Below are 20,863 nucleotides of genomic sequence, written 5' to 3'. Positions count from 1 at the left end.
CAGGCGCGCGCCACCATGCCCGGCTAATTTTTTGATTTATTATAGAGATGAGGTCTCGCCAAACTGCCCAGGCGGGTCTCGATCCCATGGGCTCAGGCAATCCATTTAACTTGGCCTCTGAAAGCGTGGGATTACAGGCTAAGCCACCGAGCCCAGCTGAGATTAAGTTTTAATCATATCATATCATTTGCACAGGGCAATAAAGGATGGTGTAGTGATTATCAATAGGAGTTGAAAGGTAATAGAATCATCTGAAGGATTGCTTTAAATGCCTTATGTTATACCCTGTCCCTCCCCCCCGACAACCACCCCACATATACAGAATCAGAGTTGACATTCACTTTTGTATGTGAGCTGTGGCTATTGATATGTGTCATGTTAACTCCAAGCTTAAGGGCATTTAGTAGGGGTGAAAATCAATGCTATGGTGGAAACAAAGGAAATCAATATGGAAAACCAAACACTCAGTTCTGTATTTAATCTTTTGGTAGACAGTTTTTAAAAATTCTGTGGTTTCTTGAATGAAGAAATTTTTTTTTTTTTGAGTTGGAGTCTCACTCTGTCGCCCAGACTGGAGTGCAGTGGCTGCTCCCGGCCACCGCAGCCTCGACCTGCTGGGCTCTGGCGATCCTTCCGCCTCAGCCTTCCGAGTAGCTGGAATTACAGACATGCGCTACCACGCCCGGCTGATTTTTTGATTTATTGTAGAGATGAGGTCTCGCTGCCCAGGCGGGTCTTGAACCCGCGGGCTCAGGCAATCCACTCACCTCAGCCTCCCAAAGGTGCGGGATTACAGGCTGAGCCACCAAGCCCGGCTAGAAATTTTTGATATAACAGTTGCCTTACAGCAGTTACAGCTCTGTAAACCATTGATGGCTTTTATTTTGCTCGTAAGAATTTGTGGAATAATTCCCCTCATTCTACAAGAAGGAAAACATGTAGGGTGTAGTATGGAACCATTTGTTTTACCCAGCCAGATGGTTATAATGACATCATCATCCCAAGGAAAATGGAATCTAGCCATTTCAAATACATGCAAGTTCCAGTTTAGCGTTTCAGAAGAAATAATTAAGTAGCCACTACATACCTGCTCTAGGTGAGTTTCCCCTCTTTTTTTATTGTGAAGTTGAAGATAAGAGTCTGCTTTAGGAGTGGGTAATCCCAAAGTCAATTTGTTTTTTTCCACAAAATATGGTTTAGACTTCCTTCGGCGAGGGCTGCGTGATCCCGGCAGGAAAACCTCGTTATGTGAACTTGAACTCTTAGCGTAGGGAGAGAGGTTGCTTGACTTCTCCCCCCGGTCACTGTCACTGAGCTCTGAAAGTGGCTCACTGTGATGGGCACGTTGCTCATAGTCTGGGCTTAAAAACTCACTACCAAGCAAGGAGGTTACACTCCGTGGACTCTTTTTCTGTTTGCCTTTTCCTCCTGGGAGTTCCATTGAAGTCTCCTTGGAAGGGTAGAGTGGTTCCAGTGGCAGATTTTCTGAAGAGCTGTCTGCAGACTCCAGGGATGCTTCCACAGTCAACAATGGCCTTTCCTCTTTCTTATTCCTCCAGTCTGGGTCATATCGGAGGTCTGAATATTTGTCTTCTATTGGTTGTTGGCTGCTTAAAGCAGAACAGAAATGGCAGGTTCTTAATCAAAATACATTCTCTCATTATAATATTCAGCTGATCATTTCGTTTGAAATTAATCTCAATCTTTCTCCTATAATTTTCTTTTTACTATCTATATGTTAAAGATAGATCCAAGGCTTAAATTAGTTCCAAATACTGCACATAAAGGGCAAAAAGGTCTTAACTACCTAAGCTCATTGAAATAAAAATAGTTCATTTCCAAACGCCAGAAAACAGTAGGAAAACATCACAGATGTCTGTGATGTTAAACCAATGAATCACTGTGGTTCAAAGGTTGCAATTACTCATACACACCACCAGTGAGTATTTTGGCTGGTGAAGATAAAATTGCATTTCATGCTTTAGCTGGTAATACAGCCACGCGCCGAATAACAAAGTTTTCCCAAAGAAAAGCTGTATATATGACAGAGATTCCATAAGATTGTAATGGAGCTGAAGGCAAATGCCAGTGACATCTTAGCCCTTTACACATCCTAGTACAATACATTGCTCACATGTTTGTGGTGATTCTGGTGTAACCAAACCTACTGCCCTGATGGTTGTATAAAAGCATAACATAAAATTATGTACAGTACAAAATACTTGATAATGAGAATCAAAACTGCTACTGGTTTATATATTTAATATATTATAATTTTTATTATTTTAGAATGTGATCCTTCTACTTATTAAAAAAAAAGTTAGCTGTAAAACAGCCCCGGGCAACTCCTTCGGGAGGTATTTCAGAAGGAGGCACTGTTATTATAGGCAGTGACAGCTCCACACGTGTTATTGCACCTGAAAACCTTCAGATGGAGCAAGACGTAGAGGTAGTGAACTGATACTGTGTAGGCCTAGGTTAATGTGTGTGTTTAAGTCTCAGTTTTTAACAAAAAATTTTAAAAAGGAAAAAAAAAAGGCCAGGCGTGGTGGCTCACACCTATAATCCCAGCACTTTGGGAGGGCAAGGTGAGAAGACTGCTTGAGCCTATGGGTTCGAGACCAGACTGGGAAACTTGGCGAGATCTCATCTCTACAATAAATCAAAAATCAGCCAGGCATGGTGGTACACGCCTGTAGTTCCAGCTACTTAGAAGGCTGAAGCAGAAGGATCGCCTGAGCCCAGCAGGTTGAGGCTGTGATGGCCATGAGCGTGCCACTGCCCTCCAGCCTGGGCAACAGAGTGAGATTCCAGCTCAAAAATAAATAATAAATAAAAAGGAAAAATAAATAAAAAGGAAAAAAAACTTAAAAATAGGAAAAAGCTTATAGAATAAAGATATAAAGAAAGCATTTTTGTACAGCTGTGCATTGTTTGCGTTTTAAGCTGTGTTTTAAAAGAGTTAAAAAGTCAGGCAACCCCTTTGGGTCCCCTCTCTCACCGTAGGAGCTTAGCTTTTTTGTCCTCTCAATACATTCTACTTTCTCACTTAAAAAAAAAAAAAGAGTGAAAAGTTGTGAAGCTTAAAAAGTAAAAAGGTTACAGTAAGTTAAGGTTAATTTATTACTGGAGAAATATATTTTAAAGTAAGTTTAGAGAAGCCTAAGTTTAGGGTGTCTATGAAGTCCACGGTCGTGTTCTGTCATGTCCTAAGTCTTCACATTAATCACCCCTCACAGACTTACCCCATGCAACTTCCAGTCTTGCAGGCTCCATTCATGGCAAGTGTCCTGTACACGTGTACTATTTTCTATTACTTATACTGTGTTTTTACTCTTCCTTTTTTTTTTTTTTTTTTGAGTCGGACTCCTACTCTGTCACCCAGGCAGGAGTGCAGTGGCATACTCATGGTCACCACAGCCTCAACCTATGGGGTTCAGGTGATCCTTTCCAAGTAGCTGGAACTACAGGCACGCGCCACCACGCCTGGCTAATTTTTTGATTTATTGTAGTGATGAGGAATTACCAAATTGCCCGAGCTGGTCTCGAACCTGCGGGCTCAGGCAATTCTCTCACCTTGGTCTCCTAAACTGCTGGGATTATATAGCGCCTGGCTGCCTGCCTTTTTTACGTTTAGTTAGACAAATAACTTTTCGTTGTAAAAAGAAACAAAAAAAAACTTTTCAGCCGGGCTTGGTGGCTCAGCCTGTAATCCCACGCCTTTGGGAGGCTGAGGTGAATGGATTGCCTGAGCCTGAGGGTTCGAGACCCGCCCGGAGCAGCTTGGCGAGACCTCATCTGTACAAGAAATCAAAAATTAGCTGGGTGTGGTAGCGCACACCTGTAGTTCCAGCTACTTGGAAGGCTGAGGCGGAAGGATCGCTGGAGCCCAGCAGGTCGAGGCTGCAGTGGCTGGGAGTGGCCACGGCACTCCCGTCTGGGTGACGGAGTGAGACTCCAACTCAAAAAAAAAAACAAAAAAACTTTTCATTGTGTTACAACTGCTTACAGCATTCAGTATAACAACATATTGTACACGTGTTTAGCCCAGGAGCAGTAAGCTATACCATACAGACTAGGTGTAAGGTGAGCTATTTCATTCGGTTTATGTAGGTACACTCTACAGTGTTCACACAGTGATGAAATCACCCAACACATTTCTCAGAACATATCCCTGTCGTTAACCAACACATGACTGCATATACGATGGGCTATTTATCTAGAAGGAGAAATATGAATTGTTGCACAGACAACATTTGCTTTAGTCTGCTCCTTTTGGGGGGAAAACAAGATTTTATTCTAACTGAATACCAACAAGTTTCATCCTTCTTTTCAGTATGCATTTCACTCGATTTTGTCTTCGTAGATTGTATCAGACGTACTACAGAAAGATCCCCAAGGCTTAGCGTCAGACCAGACCATGACTCACAGAAAAAGTCCGTTTCTTGGTTGTCAGGTCTATGAACACAAAACTCAGTGGGCAGGTCAGAGGGCACTTGAAGCTGCAGGAAAGCCCTATTTGAATAAAAGGTTAAGCATATGGTCCTGCCTGAAGGAAGTAAACTAGTTCATAATCAGTTCATATGACCCCAAATAAAGTCCTCCCTTTTCCTCATGCCAGTCTCAATTTGTAAAACACCCCCTAGTCAACCAAAAAGAAAAAAAAAGGGGAAAAAAATGCTGGTAATATGGCATATTTAATGGCCTCTTTGATCTTCAAAAGCTAAATGGGAGAGATTTTCCTTCCTTGAGTACAGTAGATGCAATGCTCTAATCAAAAAGAAAATGTAAATCACCGAGGCTTTTTATGCTATTTGATATTCCCGTTTACAGAGGACATAATTTTATGCTGGGTAAACAAACTAATGGTCCCTCTAATGTTAATTTACTCTTCTTAATGTGGACCTAGATTTCTTTGATTTGATGTAAAGCAAAACTGGAGCAAAGAGCCAAAACTCACATGCCTTGCTAAATTGTCATTCGGAATTTTTAGTTCACACTTTTTTTTTTTTTTTGAGTTGGAGTCTCACTCTGTTACCTAGGCTGGAGTGCAGTGGCACACTTAGCCTTGACCTGCTGAGCTCAGGTGATCCTTCCGCCTCAGCCTTCCAAGTAGCTGGAACTATAGGTTCACGCCACCACGCTCAGCTAATTTTTAAAAATTTATTGTAGAGATGAGGTCTCGCCAAGCTGCCCAGGCTGGTCTTGAACCCGTGGGCTCAGGCAATGCTCTCACCTCGGCCTCCCAAAGTGCTGGGATTATAGGCAGGAGCCACTGCACCCGGGTAGTTCACATATTGAGACGGGAAACTTCTTGTAATAGGTGGCTCTTCCTTTTCCAACAAGAGGAGAGATATGCTCTTCCCCTCCAGCAAAATGGGAATGATCCACATTTATCAAGAAACGGGATGCCCAGCTGGATTCCTCATTGCAGTACTGCTTGCCTCTGGGGCATTTTGGGGAGGTTTCTCCCAGGTGATGTCCCATCAAATGGACTCATGGTATTTCACTTGGCCTTTCACTTGGCCCTTAAGAGTAATGGGGTGTGTAAATGGGACATGGCACGATCTGGCAAGGTACAGACCTGGGCTCAAGTGTCAGTCTGTCACTATCTATATTGCATCATCTGGCAAATCATGTCATCTCTGAGCCAGTTTTTCTCAGATGTAAAAATAGATAAATGATATTTGTTTTATTTTGCAGGGTCGTGTAAGGATCAACACGAGAGAATGTATTTTAAAGTGCTCTGTATTTGTGCCTATTTAATGTTTCACAATGGTAATCTTGTTTCCTATCTAGATAAACTCCTGGGCAACAGAGACTATGGGTGATCCTTCCTTCCCTAATCTCTGCCCTAGTACACAGCACTGGGCTGTGGACATAAGTCAATAAATGCTTCTTGAATAAACAACTTCATGTCTAAAAATACTCTAGTCAACAGAGATAAAGCATTAAATTTTTTATTTTAAAAGGCCAGTTGTAGTAAATTAGAATCTAAACATGTAGAGGTTTCTTGCATTAAACCGAATTAGTAAATGATTTTTAGGGCTTATTTGGTAGTGAGTGAAACGTAACTGGTTGTTCAGGTGGGAAAGAAAGTTCAATAATTATCTTCAAGTAAATAAAGACGTTTTTAAATGAAGAAAGGCAGACCAGGTGCGGTGGTTTATGTCTGTAATCCCAGCACTTTGGGAGGCCGAGGTAGGAGGATTACTAGAGCCCAAAAGTTCGAAAACAGTCTGGGCAATATAGTGAGAACTCATCTCTACAAAAATAAAATAATTAGTCAGGTGTGTGGTGGTGCATGCCTGTAGTCCTAGCTACTTGTGAGGCTGAGGCAGGAGGATCACCTGAGCCCAGGAGTTTGAGGCTGTGGTGATCCATGATCGTGCCACTGCACTCCAGCCTAGGTGACAGAGTGAAACCTTGACTCAAAAAATAAATACATAAATGAAGAAAGGTGTTGTTTTCTCACATTCACCCTGTCCTGAAAGAAAAAAACTGAACTTAACTCTCTTCATTCACTTGCTCACTCATTGATTCAATAGGCATTTTTAAATTGAACACTTACTAAGCCGGGGGATACAGTGGCAAATGGTGAAGTGGTGAACTCACAGCCTAGTGGAAACAAGCGATGAGCATGCTCTGATGGGGGGCAATGGGCCATGGATCCTCGGGAGGGACATCCAACCCTGTCTTGGGAGGTTGAAGTAAGCCTTCTAGGGAAAGTGATGAGATGGCATAGCTCAGCCTTAAGGCTAGGAAGGGCAGGATGTGTACGTCATCCTGAGAGAACAGCATGTGGAAGGGAGTGGAGGGGACAGAGAGAGCAGGGCTTTCAAAAAACAGATTCTGTATGGATGAGACAGATTTCAAAGAACAGATTCAGTATGGATGAGATGGAAGTGGAGGGAAGGCCACAGCGTAGAGCTCGAGGTTAAGCAGAAGTCAGATCTCAAAGGACTTTGTAAATTCTGTGAAGGAGTTTGGGCTTAACTAACTTAGCCCGATAGTTTAATCAGAGAGCAAAGATACTTTGGGGCAGCCAAAGCGAGGAGCTTCTGGAAGGAATTATCTACAGATGCTATAAAGTCTTTTTTAAGAAGTTTAAAACAGTCCTCTATTTCGCACTGCTAAGAGCATGACTGGTCACCTTTGACAACACTGGGGATCACTGCTCTGCCACTCAGTAAGGAGTAGGATGTGGAAAGATAGCACATATTGTTGTATGCTGGTATGGGTAATGTTTGTAATGAGTCTTTGGTTTTTTCCTTAGAACAATGCTGAGGAAAGTGCTATTCTTTTTTTGAGTCAGACAGGCTGGAGGATAGTGGCACGATCACCGCTCACTGCAGCCTCAGCCTTCTAGGCTTAGGTAACTCTTCTGCCTTAGTCTCCCGAGTAGCTGGAACTACAGGCATGCGCCACCGTGCCCGGCAAACATTTTGATTTCTGTAGAAACAGGGCCTCATTACGTTGCCTAGGTTGGTTTCGAACTCCTAGGCTCAAGCAGTCCTCTCACCTTGGCCTCCCAAAGTGCTAGGATCACAGGAGTAGGCCACCGCACCAGACTGAGGAGTGCTATTATTACCCTATTTAATAGATGAGTAAACTGAGGATTAGAAAGCTTATGTACGTCTCCCAAGGTCACAGGGCTAACAGATGGTGAAGCCTGGAGACAGAACTCTGGAACTGGTTTCTGTCCATCACACTCCCTTCTATCCTGCAGCTATTCTCACGGGCGGCAGTGAAGCAAGCATGTTGCAGTGTCTGCTTCTGAGTTAGCGAATGGATCAGATGGCCAGTCAACAGATGTGTTATGTACAGGCAGATTATTAGGCACAGAAGAAACAGCAGTAAGGAAAACAGAAGCAGGCTGATGTCTTCTCTAGTGAGGAGGACAGGTTTCATGCACCAACTATAATACAGCAATTAGCTAATGAATTAGATGCGTAAAGAAATACAGGACATTATGGGCATTTAAAATAAGAGGACATGACCTGGTTTATCACAGAAAATATTAACCTCTTCTTTCCACCTTCAATTGCTAGATGATATTTCAAAGTCCACTGCAACTCCATTGTTCTGTGATTGTATGAAACTCACCAAAGAATCAATAACTCAGTAATGCTCACTGTTTTTTTTTAAATTAGGTAGTCTTCAATGGTTGAAGGAAATGGAATCTCTGGTTTCTATCTTTGCAGGTATGCTAAGAAAACTGGTATACTCAATCTGGTCATTGTATTTAATCAGCATCAGGTGATAACGGTATCATGTCTACTGTCACGGCTATACACCTTCTTCAGTCATATGTAATATCTGTGGTGTTTTGTTTCTCTGAATAATGATAGGGAGTATTTTGGTTTTGGGAAATGATACAGCAGAACATCTAAGGATAAGGGTCTTAGACTGCCTGCACTCAATTTCCAGACTACGTGAATGTGGGCAAGTTATTTAATTTCTGTACCTCGGTTTTCTCATCAATAAAATGGGGATAATAATAGTACCTACGTCATAGTGTTGTCGAGAGGGTTAAGATAACTAATATATGTAAATGCATAGGACTATGTCTCTGACACAGCGTAAGGATTCAGTGAGAACTAGCTATGGAAGTATGTGTCAGTGAGCTGCAACACGGGTCTTGGTTGCTGTGTTACCTCCAGTCATCATGACATAATGCTGTTGTTGTGTATTGTACTACCTGCTGATAGATCTCAAGGGATTCTTCACTCCCCCCTGGACTTAAGTTATTTCCAGGGCACAAAGTTGTCTTGTGATGCACTAAAGGGTACCACAGTGGCCTAAAATATTTAACACCCATCCATAAAAATCCAGTTTTTAATTGTGACTTGGGCATTATGGTGAATGTTTGAACCATAATCTAGGAGATGGGACTATGAAATGTAACTGTTTCCAAATGATGAACTATTTTAACAACAGCTGAAAGATGATGAGTAAGATGAAAGCAGGAGAATTAAATTATTTCAGACCTTCTGAAAAAGCTGTAATTTTTAGCCTCAACAAATTTCCACTCTTAAATGGCCGTAGAAGCAATATCACAAAATACAGAAAAGACTGATATTTTAAGTGGAACTTAGAAAAGACAAAGGACTTAAAAACAAATCAGAGCAAATGAGTTTCTTTGGCTGAGAAAATGTTTTTGAACCAGAGAAACTCTAAGAATGTATCTATGTAAGGACAGAGTCTGAAAATGTGGCTCTTTGAAGAGCTTTAATTATGCTGCACCACTTACCCCTGCAATGGCTATCGTAAAACCTCCCCTTTCTGGATAGGAACCGTATGTTGAAACAAATAGGAGGTTATGCTTTGCAAAATCATGAGCACAGAAAGCTGTAATACTTCACAGAAACAAATCTAATGGCTGAAATAGAACATGATACTAAAAAACCCCATTGTACTGAGCTTGTGTGCTTAGAAGCTCAATTGTGTTTTGTGGTCCAGGTCAACACACTGGGACAAAATGAGTGTGAAGTGCCCTTTCATCAGTAATCATCCGCACACAAAACATGCACCTCTCTTCCTCCCCATTTGATAGGAAGGTTACACTGACAATGAGTACACAACTCTTTTGTTGTCATTCAGACAACAGATGCTGGGTCCCCTCTTCAGATGCCTAGGTTAGAAATGGAGGCACAGAGGAAGGGGGTGGGGGACGGTCTCCCACGCATACACCATGATATTTGCAGGCTTTAATGGACCATATTTGAGTACTCACTGTGATAACTTCAAACAAAATAAAATAAAATCTCCATTTAATGAAGAGCCTCATATTCAGTATTGTATTCAATCAAAAAATTACTAAAATTAGAGCATGTTTCTAGTACAATTAACATCCTTTGCACTCACAATAGAATATGCAATAACTGGCCATTTTGCCTGTTGAGGAGGTGAATAAAAGCATTGCTATTAATCATTTAGCTGTTATTTATTTGCCACTTTATTTTAAGTAGGTAGTTAAACTGAAACTGCACATGTTATTATTGATTTAGGTTTAATTTAATCCTTTTAAACAGAATAATTATTCCCAATTTATATGCCATTAAATCTTTTATGCATGTGAACAGCAAATTCAATTTTTATTTAAGTGTAAAGTTTTTAATGCTTCTTTAAGGAACTGACTGCTATTTCCAAGGATTTTTTAATTCTATGCTCATCTTAATCTTCTTATCAATGGCTTTTAAGTAAATACAATGAAATAAATCCAAAAGATGAAAAATTTACTTTCGCAAGCACGAAAAAATTTTTTCACAAATATGAATATGAACTGTTTTGAGGAGGTTATTTACAACCCAGAAAATTTCACTTAATGCAGGCATTTTTGTTGCTAAAAACATTAGACATTTTTAATAGAAAAAAATGGTTTAATGGAATGAAGGCCAAGGACTGTCTACAGAAACACACTTAAGTGAAGGGGCTGAATTGTTATCTAGCAGATTTCATTTAGGAAAAATATATAATTTGGATAATTCCCACCAAAGTCCTTTCTTTTTCTTAGACAACCAATTTGTGGCTGCAACATAACTAGATATTTGTCCCAAGTTCTTATTAGTGCCAGTCTTGAGTCAAGGACAATCTGTGAGGTAAACGAAAATAAATTCTCTAAAGAGGACATGTTAGTAATTGTAGTGTAAAATTCTAGTACTTACTTCTATTAAGATTATGTTATGTGAAACCAAGGCTGCATCTTCACAAGGGAAATGCTGTATGTCACAGTATTTAGAAACATAATTCCTCTTATTCAGTGAGAGTTTACAATGCTAATGCTAGATGTTATCTGTGGAAGCCCCTTTCATTCTCCAAAATAATGGCTAAGAGGCAGAGACCTAGATTTATAAAATGTCCAGGTTCTTACACTTTCTTTACATAGTTCTTACATTTTAAATGCCAGATATTAAGAGCATTAAAATGGCAAGGTGGCAGTGATATAAGAAAAGCAACAGATAGGTCTTGCTATCTAGAGTTGCTACTAACCCTGAGCCCAACTGATCGCCCAGTGTGAACTTGGGTGATCTCTTTACCAGTCTTAGTCTCAGCTTCTTCCTTTGTACAATAAAGAAAATAGGCTGAACTTTAAGAGCCCTAACAGCTCTAAGAATCCATTATTTTATAAGTTGAATTGGGCCTGTCATGCAAAACTCAGCACTATATAGAAGTGTTGGGAAAATCATTTAAATATAATACATGTATACGAATCAAAGTTTTCTATATTTTCAAACTCGTCAGGTAGTGGAAATAGATGAATATCTAAAGGTCATGAATTAAATGATCCCCTTAGTAACTCGGTTACAATCTTCTCGATCCTCTTGATAAAATCACGGGATTGTAGGTGATATGAATTTAAATCACACTCTGTGAGGTTTCAGACTCACTATTTATTTACTTACTTTAGGACAATAACATATCCCAGTTTTGAAATAACCTAGGAAAGAACTGGTAGTTGTCTCCGGGGGCAACAAACCCCAGGGGTCACTATGGCTTTAACATTTCTGGCGGGGACTCTGCCTTTAATAGCCGCAATTCATGCCCATGCACACTTTTTACTTCCTTCTATGACTGCTCATCTGCTAGGATGGCACCATGCCTGCTCTGAGGAGTCGTCGGGGTTTAACTGAAGCACAGTTTGTGAGTAAATGAATGAAAAGAAAACAGAAGTGACTAATACCTGCAACAAAAAGTCACTTCTCTGATATAACTATTTCCATGTGATCAGAAATAAATAAACTGCTAGTAGCTAGTCACAAAATCCTGCATGAAAACCCCTATAACATGGTATGCAGTATAATGTATGTGAACAGGTTGGCCCACGAATGACCTTAAATTGAAAATCTATCTAATAAGAGACAATAGAAAACAATATGGATGAATGTTCCTAGAAATCAACAGGAATGAAAGTTGGACTCCTGGAAGCTCTTAGAATCATCTAAATAATCCTAGTATATTAGATCTAGGTCAAATGTCTTCTTTAACCTCCCCATTGGTACCCAAACCATCCCCCCTCAAACTCTACAATACCTATGAGAGAGAGTAGTCTTTCCTCAGCTTAAATATTTCCAATGCGTTCTATAAATTTCTCTTGGAAATGTGGGGGGAAATGAAAATCCTGAGTTTTGGTCTGCACTGTCTCTCTTTATCCACTATCTTTTTTGTTATCCAGTGCCACTCGTCAAGCCCTAAAAATCATCATTCAATACCTCATCTGACTCTCGTGTACTAATCAGAAACAACACACAGGAAAGCATTTTAGAGAAAAATTATATGCTACAACACAATAAAAATGCAGATTATTATTACTGAGTCCCTTTTCTTTACTTTCAGACAATTCTGAGTTCTCGATTTAACTAGTAATCCACATTGAGCCTCTTATTAATTTCTAACACAAGGTGGTTTATTAGAACATGGACCCTTTTGTGGCAACTATGGTCCCAGGTGATGAGAGAGGAGAGTACTGTAGATCTCACTGCATGAAAGCAATTCTATTTCCCAGCAGAGATGCTGAAGAATTGAGGCTGCTATCACCTCACAGCTCAATGGAAAAAACAATTCATGTCTGTTTATTCTGAGAACACAGTATCCTTTAAAAATTTTTACTACTTTCCTAAAGTTTATAATTTTACATGCATTTTTACTCTGGGTGGTTTAGTCCATATTGAAATGTTATATCTTTAATTTTTACAAGATAGTAATATGGGACTCTCTCAGATTAATACTTGATTCTCTATCCAGATTCTTATAAATTAGAAGCTCAGGCTTTGGAGTCAGGAGAGAGTTCAGTTCAATTTCTGGCTCTGGTACTCAGTAACTACGTACATCTACACAACTCTTAGAACCTTAGTTCTTTATCTGCAAGATTAGGCTAATAATGCCTATCTAAGAGGCTCTTGTAGGAATAAATGAGATAGTATATATAAAACAAATAGTTCTACAAATGGTAGCTAATTATATAAGTATTATTATAAACAAGACCTTATTAAACACACATACAAGGTACTGTATGGCTGCTCTCTGATACCCCCCCCCCCAAATATACAAGGTTTCAGAAGTCCCCAGGTCTGAAGAGGTTATTTCTAATGCTCTAGGAATTACACTGATCTCTTTCTTCATGAGTGCCAAGTGTCATAAGGCCAGCTCTGGAGTGGGGTTTAAGGATTATCACATGAAGACTCTCTCTCCACTCTCGACTTATTCACTACAGTCAATGCTGCTCCAATTTCCATTAAGTAAAAGGTTTTCTCTCATCCATATACATTGAACTACGGCTTGACTTTGGTGAAATACAAGAGAATAATTGCCCTGAGGAGGTTCTAGTAACATCAAAACACAAGAGTAGGGCTCAAGTGATTTGCCAGGCAGCTTTTAAAATTATTGTTTATAAAAGCAAGAAAGAAATTTTCCTTGGTTTTAAAACAAGGCTTTGATTAATTTTTTTTGAACTACAATTCCCAGAATGCCATCTACCTTACAGAAATAAAAGCCTACTTGAATTTCATATCCACGGTCTAAGATCAATTTTCTTGTCTATTTCATGGCTCATAAGCTACACAGCTCCAAGCAACAATACAGCTAGGAAAGCTTTCCAAGAGTAAAGTGAGGCAGAGAAAGGGCCAATAACTAAATACTCACCTAAATAATATTTTTGAGGTATTATTTGGTGAAATGCTTCAATTCTGTTTTCCTTTATAGTAAAGAACTAGTCATCTTGATGTTCAATGTGCGAAGTACAATACAGCCAACAATTACAGGGCTATAACCCATTCTAACCCAGGGTTTATAATTCTTCAGTAAAAATGTCCAGGGCAAATCAATCTGAGGAAAATAGCATTACTTAAGGATCTCTGAATCAGAAGACCAAGAATCTAACTACAATTTCTATAGTTTTATAAGCCTCATTCTCTATTTTGAAATCTAGTAAGTGGTATTTAGGCTGTCCTTTGGTAAGAACAAGGGTTAAAGTCAGGTCCCTGAGTATCAGAAAAGGAAGAAAAACTCAACTGGAGAAATGAGTTTACTTAATGGATCCTTACCTTGGTTTTTTCATCTTAAAAGTACAAACAAGAATACCTATCCATTGCAAAATATTTTTCTTTCTGATGTCTCTTTTTCTATAAATGAAACTACTCTCATTTATTACCTAGGAGACTATGACTCTCTCAGATTAGAGCCAGGATAAAAATGTATTTTAGAACATGGAGTCAGACTGCATAAGTTTTCTGCTTCACCATTCAGTAGATACAATAAGTGAGGTATACTATAACATCTTTAAGCTTCATTTGCAACCTTTAAAATGGGGCCATTATAGTATCTACCTACCAGGGCTGCAATAAGTATTAAATGAAATAAAACATGGAAAGTATTTAGCACAGAGATAGGCCCTAATGAGCATTCTATAATGCTAGTTATTGTTATCAGAATACTTTGATAATCTGTGGCTTCTTTTGTTCCTTTCAAGCACCATCTAATCTGTCACCAACCTCTGTCAATTCTTTTATTTATATACACATATGAAAATTTTAATTAAGGTGCTGTCCATGGTGGCTCATGCCTATAGTCCTTGCACTTTTAGAGGCTGAGGTAGGACAATCGCTTGAGTCCAGGAGTTTGAGACCAGTCTGGGCAACATAGTGAAACCTGGTCTCATAGTGAAAAAAAAAAAAAAAATCCAAAAATTAGCCAGTCATGATGGTGTGCACTTCTATGTCCCGCTGAGGACTGGGGTGGAAAAATCAACAGAGCCCAGGAGGTTGAGGCTGCAGTGAGCAGTGATAGTGACACTGCATTCTAGCCTAGACAATAAGTGAGGCTCCAACTCAAAAAAAAAAAAAATTCAATTAAGGCACTGTTTTAAAAAAATGGAAATATGCTATCGTCCATCTATGGGCAACAGGATAAATACAGCATGGCACCTCCAAATATTGGAATACTATGTAGCATGAGGTAAATCTACAAATACAAATATTGTCATTCCTCAGTATCTGTGGGGAAGTGATTCCAGGATCCCTTCACTGACCAAAGGATTCCTGCAGTGACCAAAATCCACAGATGCTCAAGCTTCTTATATAAAATGGGGTAGTACTTGCATATAACCTGTGAATATTTTCTCGTATACTTTAAATCATCTCTAGATTATTTATAATACCTAACACAATGTAAGAGCTATGTAAATAGTTGTTGTGCTATATTGTTTAGGGAATAAGGACAAGGTAAAAGTCCATACATGGTCAGTACAGATGCCATCACCCACTTATTTTCCCAAATATTTTTATTCTGCAGTTGGTTGAATTTGCAGATGCAAAACCCACGGATATGGGGGGGGTCAACTGTATAGAAAGATATCCAAGATACACACGATATTTTGCTAAATGAAAATAAGCAGTTTCAAGGAGTATGTCTAAATTGATCTCCTTTGACTAAAAACATGAAAAAAGATACTCAAGTTCACAAGTAATCAGAGATAAGTAATTTAAATCTATAAAAAGATAGGATTTTATAACTGTCTGAGCAGCAAAAGTTAAAAGACTGAGTAATTGTGAGGATAGGGAACTCACAAGTAGTGTTGGTAAGTTGAAGATGTCCACTCTCCTGTGAGCTAGGAATTCCACTTCTGAATACTTATACCCTAAGAAAACTCTTGTACACGTACCCAAGGAGGCATACAAAAATGTGCACAGAGCATTGTTTTAAATAACAAAAACTGGAAACAACCTAAATGTTCGTCAATAAGGAAATGGATGCATTTTGTTTTTAGATAATGAGAGTTATGCTGTAGTTAAAAATAAATGAACTAAGATCATGTCTTTATTCAAACATATAATGGTAAAATATCAAAAACATAACATTGTCTGAACAGAACAGAGTACTATATATTCAAATATTGCTATATATTTATCCATAATTATAGATTACCTATGAAAGAAATGAATAAAAGATCGATCAGAAGGATGCACCCACATAAGAGTATGTATTGATTACTTCTGAGGAGAAAAAAGGGTTTGAGAAGGAGTACAAGGAAAAAATTTTTTTGAGTTGGGGTCTCACTCTGTTGCCTAGGCTGGCATTCTGACGCCTAGGCTGGAGTGCAGTAGCATGCTCATGGCCACCCCAGCATCGACCCGCTGGGCTCCTGAAAACCTTCTGCCTCAGCCTTCCAAGTAGCCAGAACCACAGGCATGTGCTACCATGCCCAGCTGATTTTTTTATTTATTGTAGAGACAAGATCTCGCCAAGTTGCCCAGGCTGGTCCCAAACCCACGGGCTCAGGCAATCTCACCGTGGGCTCAGGTAATCTCACCTCGGCCTCCCAAAGTGCTGGGATTACAGGCTGAGCCACCGAGCCCATCCAGAAAAATTCATCTGTAATATTTCGTGACTTTAAAAAATACATCTGAGCACAGCTAGGTGGCTCATGCCTGTAATCCCAGCACTTTGGGATGTCTATATGTCTATGTCTATGTCTATATCTGAAACAAACATGACAGTAAGAGTTGTACTGTATTTTTCCCTGTACTTTTCTGTAGGTTAGAATTTTTCTCATGATTAAAAAAAAAAATCAGTAACAGAACAACAAAGATTTCCTCAGAGCATAGAGCATGTATCTTTAGACAAGCTACTTAATCTCTGTCAGCCTCATTTCCTTTAACTGTAAAGTGGAAAACGCAGCACTTCCCTGCAGGATTATGATGAGGAATTAAGTGAAACTACAGATAGGCCTTTACAAACCGATACTGTCTTTATTGTTGTCAAATCCATCCACTAGTCTCTTTGCCCTTTGTGTTTTACTCTCTAATTCAAAACGCACCAGCTGGGCTCGGTGGCTCAGCCTATAATCCCGTGGCTTTGGGAGGCTGAGGTGAGTGGATTGCCTGAGCCCGCGGGTTCGAGACCCGCATGGGCAGCGAGACCTCATCTCTACAATAAATCAAAAAATCAGCCAGGCGTGGTAGCGCATGCCTGTAATTCCGGCTACTTGGAAGGCTGAGGCGGAACAATCACCAGAGCCCAGCAGGTCGAGCCTGCGGTGGCCAGGAGCGGTCACTGCACTCCAGTCAGGGCGACAGAGTGAGACTCCAACTCAAAACAAGCAAACAAACCAAAAAACGCACCGGCATGCAGAATAATCTCAAATACTGCTTCATCTCACTGCCCTCCCAAAGAACATGTATTCCTCCTCCTGGGATACCCAACTCAGTTCAATCAAGCATGTCTGTCTCTCTGAAGCTGTCCTGAGCCCCTCTTTCACCTCCAGCACCTTGGTGACAGCTGTCATTACTTTTACTATGATATTTTGAGATTTTCTAAGATGTATATGAGTTTGGTTCAGCTCAATATCCCCAGTGAGAGAAAGGAGGGGAAGAAGAAAGGAAAAAAGACTCAGGACTGGGTTCCAATTCTGGCTCCCACCTGGGCCCCTGCATCCTTAGGATGAGTCATTTGAGTTCTGTGGGACTCACTGTCTTCACCTGTGGTGTGGGGTGGCTATACTCCATAGCCTGGAAATTCATCTTCCAATACTAAAGGCACATTTTTGAGACCCCTATAATCAGGCCCCTACTCAGTCTATTTTCTCTGTACTCAAAATAAGTCCTCTGCCCCTCACCTGGGCTCCCATATATGCCACAAACATGTCACTCTCATCTTGCTCTCCTATCCAAATCTTACCTTGTCTTCAAGACCCTGCCCAAGTTCTAGACCTTCCAATAAACTTTCCTTAATATATTTCAGCCCTAATTTTTTTTTTTTGAGTTGGAGTCCCACCCTGTCGCCCAGACTGGAAGGCAATGGCATGCTCCCGGCCACTGCAGCCTCGACCTGCTGGGCCCCGGCGATCCTTCCACCTCAGCCTTCCAAATAGCCGGAATTACAGGCACGTGCTACCACGCCCGGCTAATTTTTTTGATTTATTGTAGAGATGAGGTCTCGCCAAGTTGCCCAGGCGGGTCTCGAACCCACAGTCTCAGGCAATTCACTCACCTCGGCCTCCCAAAGCGCGTCAGCCCTAATTTTAAAAAAACCTAACGCAATATAATTTATAAGGTGTCAGTCACTGTTCTAAACACTTCATATATATTAATTTACTTTAGCCTCATGATAACTCTGTGAGGTAACTATTATTATTCTTATTATACCATTTTTACCAATGAAGAAACAGAGGCAAAGAGACTTTAAGTGGACTTTACCAAGGTCACACAGCTAGTTAAGTGGCAGAACCAGCATTTGAACCCAGTAGTCTGTTGCCTTCACCACCACACGGAAACTGTTTTCTCATCAGTAGCTTTTAACTTCTTCTGTACTTCATCATATCATTTAGTGCTTCAAATAAAAACAGAAAGATAAAGCCGGGCTCGGTGGCTCAGCCTGTAATCCCGCACCTTTGGGAGGGTGAGGTGAGTGGATTGCCTGAGCTCGCGGGTTCAAGACCCGCCTGGGCAACTTGGCGAGACCTCATCTCTACAATGAAACAAAAATTAGCTGGGCGTGGTAGCGTGTGCCTGTAGTTCCAGCTACTTGGAAGGCTGAGGCAGAAGGATCGCCGGAGCCCGGCAGGTTGAGGCTGCGGTGGCCGGGAGCGGACACTGCACTCCAGTCTGGGCTACAGAGTGAGACTTCAACTCAAAAAATAAGACAAACAACAACGACAAAACCAGAAAGAGAGCACCACATTGTTTTCTATTCCATTACATTTTGGGGCAACTTATAGCATAAAGTTGAATCCTATAATTACTGGTTATTAGGTTAAACCTTTACATGATCATTTGAGCCCTGGAATATGAGCCCTCTACTAGCTCTGAAGAAATGAGCCAGGTAAGACTCCGCCTCCAATTATTTGTACTTTATTGACATTCATAGCAATTCTGTGAGATAGGCAGGCCAGGTCATTTGACAGATGAGAAACAGTGAGCTGAAAGAGTTTCTAGTGATTTATTCCAAACTGTACATTAAACAGCAGTGCCTGGACCAAGTCAAGACGTCTTGACTCCAACTCATGTGTTTTTCTATTTATTGTAAATTTATTATTATTATTTTCTGTTGTTGTTTATGAGTTGGAGTCTCACTGTGTCACACAGGCTAGACATGTGGTTTTCTTTTTTTTTTGAGTTAGAGTCTCATTCCATCTGGAGTGCAGTGGCACACTCATGGCCACCCCTGCGTCGGCCTGCTGCGATCCTTCTGCCTCAGCCTTCCAAGTAGCTGGAACTACAGGTGCAAGCTACCTCACCCAGATAATTTTTTAATTTATTGTAGAGACACGATCTCGCCAATCTGCCCGGGCTGGTCTCGAACCCACAGGCTCAGGCAATCCACTCGCCTTGGCCTTCCAAAGTGCTGGGATTACAGGCTGAGCCACCGAGCACGGCCGACAGGTACTTTTCTATACCAGGAGTTCTGGGACTTCTCCAAGGTGAGGTCACAGCAGTGGTGACACTTGGAATAAGGACAGGAAATGAGTATGTGAAATAAGGAGTATGAGAAATGTAAATGCCCTTATTAATACTTACTGCATTTGTTAATTAAAAAAAGAATGTGGCAAAAGCAGGGCACCGAGCTATCTTTGGCTGCTTGGAGCCCTGTCTCATGTCACCACGCACTCCTTAGTAGGGCCTGTCCTTACTCTCATTTGGAAGGATACCAGTAACTATTTAGTGATACATTTTAAAACCCATTAGTACTTTATACAAGCCAATTCCTTACCTGTTATTGGTGCCATTGTCCCACATATGGAGGTTTTCCTTCCTGGCTGTCTGAGCTGCTTTTCTGCTTGCTTCTTGTTCTGTCTCACTCAAGCTTCCCGGTCGGGGGTTTTCCTCCTCTAAGCTGTCAGGCTCCATATCATTGTCAAGGATTTGGTCCTCAAGTTCAGACTGGGACTTAGTCTCTTGAGTGAGGCTTTCTGAATCTGATTCCAAGGAGTCTTTTGAAATCAGATGTAAGTGTTCTTTCTTAAAAGGTGGGTCTTTGGACTGGACATGTAAATTGGCATGATGGACAGGAGACTGATTGGAGAACTTGGGAACTAGTTTGCTTTTACTCATCTTGAAAATTATAAAATTTAATAGGGGATATGCTTGTTGATAGGAGCAGCCGGCTGATATTTAAAGATGTGGTTTGTAAAGGCATTACCTAAAAAAAATTATTTTTATTGTTACTCTGTGACCACTGAAATCTCATTAATGTCAACGTTAATCAGATATTTAAATGAGTAAGAGAACATTGCTATATTATCTGCAGGCTTTTGTATGCACCCTTTTTGTATACGAGGAAGGGCTATTAGAAAAACCATTGTTTTTCTCTCTACAGAAACACATCTGATGTAGAGCTTATGAACAACCTGAGTAATCGAATGTAGTTTTATTGAGAAAATAAATGGCTGTTTGGAAGCAGACTCCTATTTCTAGCTTCCAAGGGCTTGTTACTGACAAGCCTGGATAAAGCCAAACGGTTAATTATGGACAGTACTTTATTGGCCTTATTCCAAATGCCTAGGGCAGCAATATAAATATGCCTTGTTCAGTAGTATACATGGATAGAGTAAAACGAGTTCAAGGTCTACCTTTTGGAAAGTAAAGGAAGGAGATAAACGAGTGTGGTTTCCTTCGTTGGCACTGTAACCAGGGAAGCTGTTTTGTTCCTAGACCTATTTTGGCTAGTGACATCACTGAGAAAAGACTTTTTGATACCCAGGTTGCTATTAGATAGAAACATATAATTCAGATGGACATATACAGAGATCAAGCTCAGCTCAGCATTTTTAAAGAATGCATAATAATGATTAAAACCGTTCAACTGGCGGGAGGGGTCCTCTGGTCCCTGTGGTGGAGACTGAGCACTGCTCCTGGCTTTTAAAACACAT

The 20,863-nt window shown here is 40.4% G+C and overlaps 1 protein-coding gene across 1 annotated transcript in view; it reads right to left on the bottom strand.

Moving 5' to 3' along the window:
* CUNH11orf63 (chromosome unknown C11orf63 homolog) overlaps positions 1-20,045 on the bottom strand; it is a 68,911-nt gene extending 48,866 nt beyond the window's left edge. Inside the window, exons 1-2 of the mRNA XM_008055855.1 lie at positions 19,705-20,045; positions 1,088-1,607 (exon numbers count right to left, since the gene is read on the bottom strand). Of these exons, the coding sequence (XP_008054046.1) occupies positions 1,088-1,607; positions 19,705-20,045 (861 nt within the window). The remainder of the gene's footprint in view (positions 1-1,087; positions 1,608-19,704) is intronic.
* Positions 20,046-20,863: the final 818 nt, after the last annotated feature.

Source organism: Carlito syrichta, unplaced genomic scaffold (assembly GCF_000164805.1).
Source record: "Carlito syrichta isolate Samal-C Ts95f unplaced genomic scaffold, Tarsius_syrichta-2.0.1 Scaffold301974, whole genome shotgun sequence".
In the NCBI taxonomy this organism is placed as follows: Eukaryota; Metazoa; Chordata; class Mammalia; order Primates; family Tarsiidae; genus Carlito; species Carlito syrichta.
Note: the sequence above shows the minus strand (reverse complement) of the source record. Positions and strands in the feature narration are given on the sequence as shown.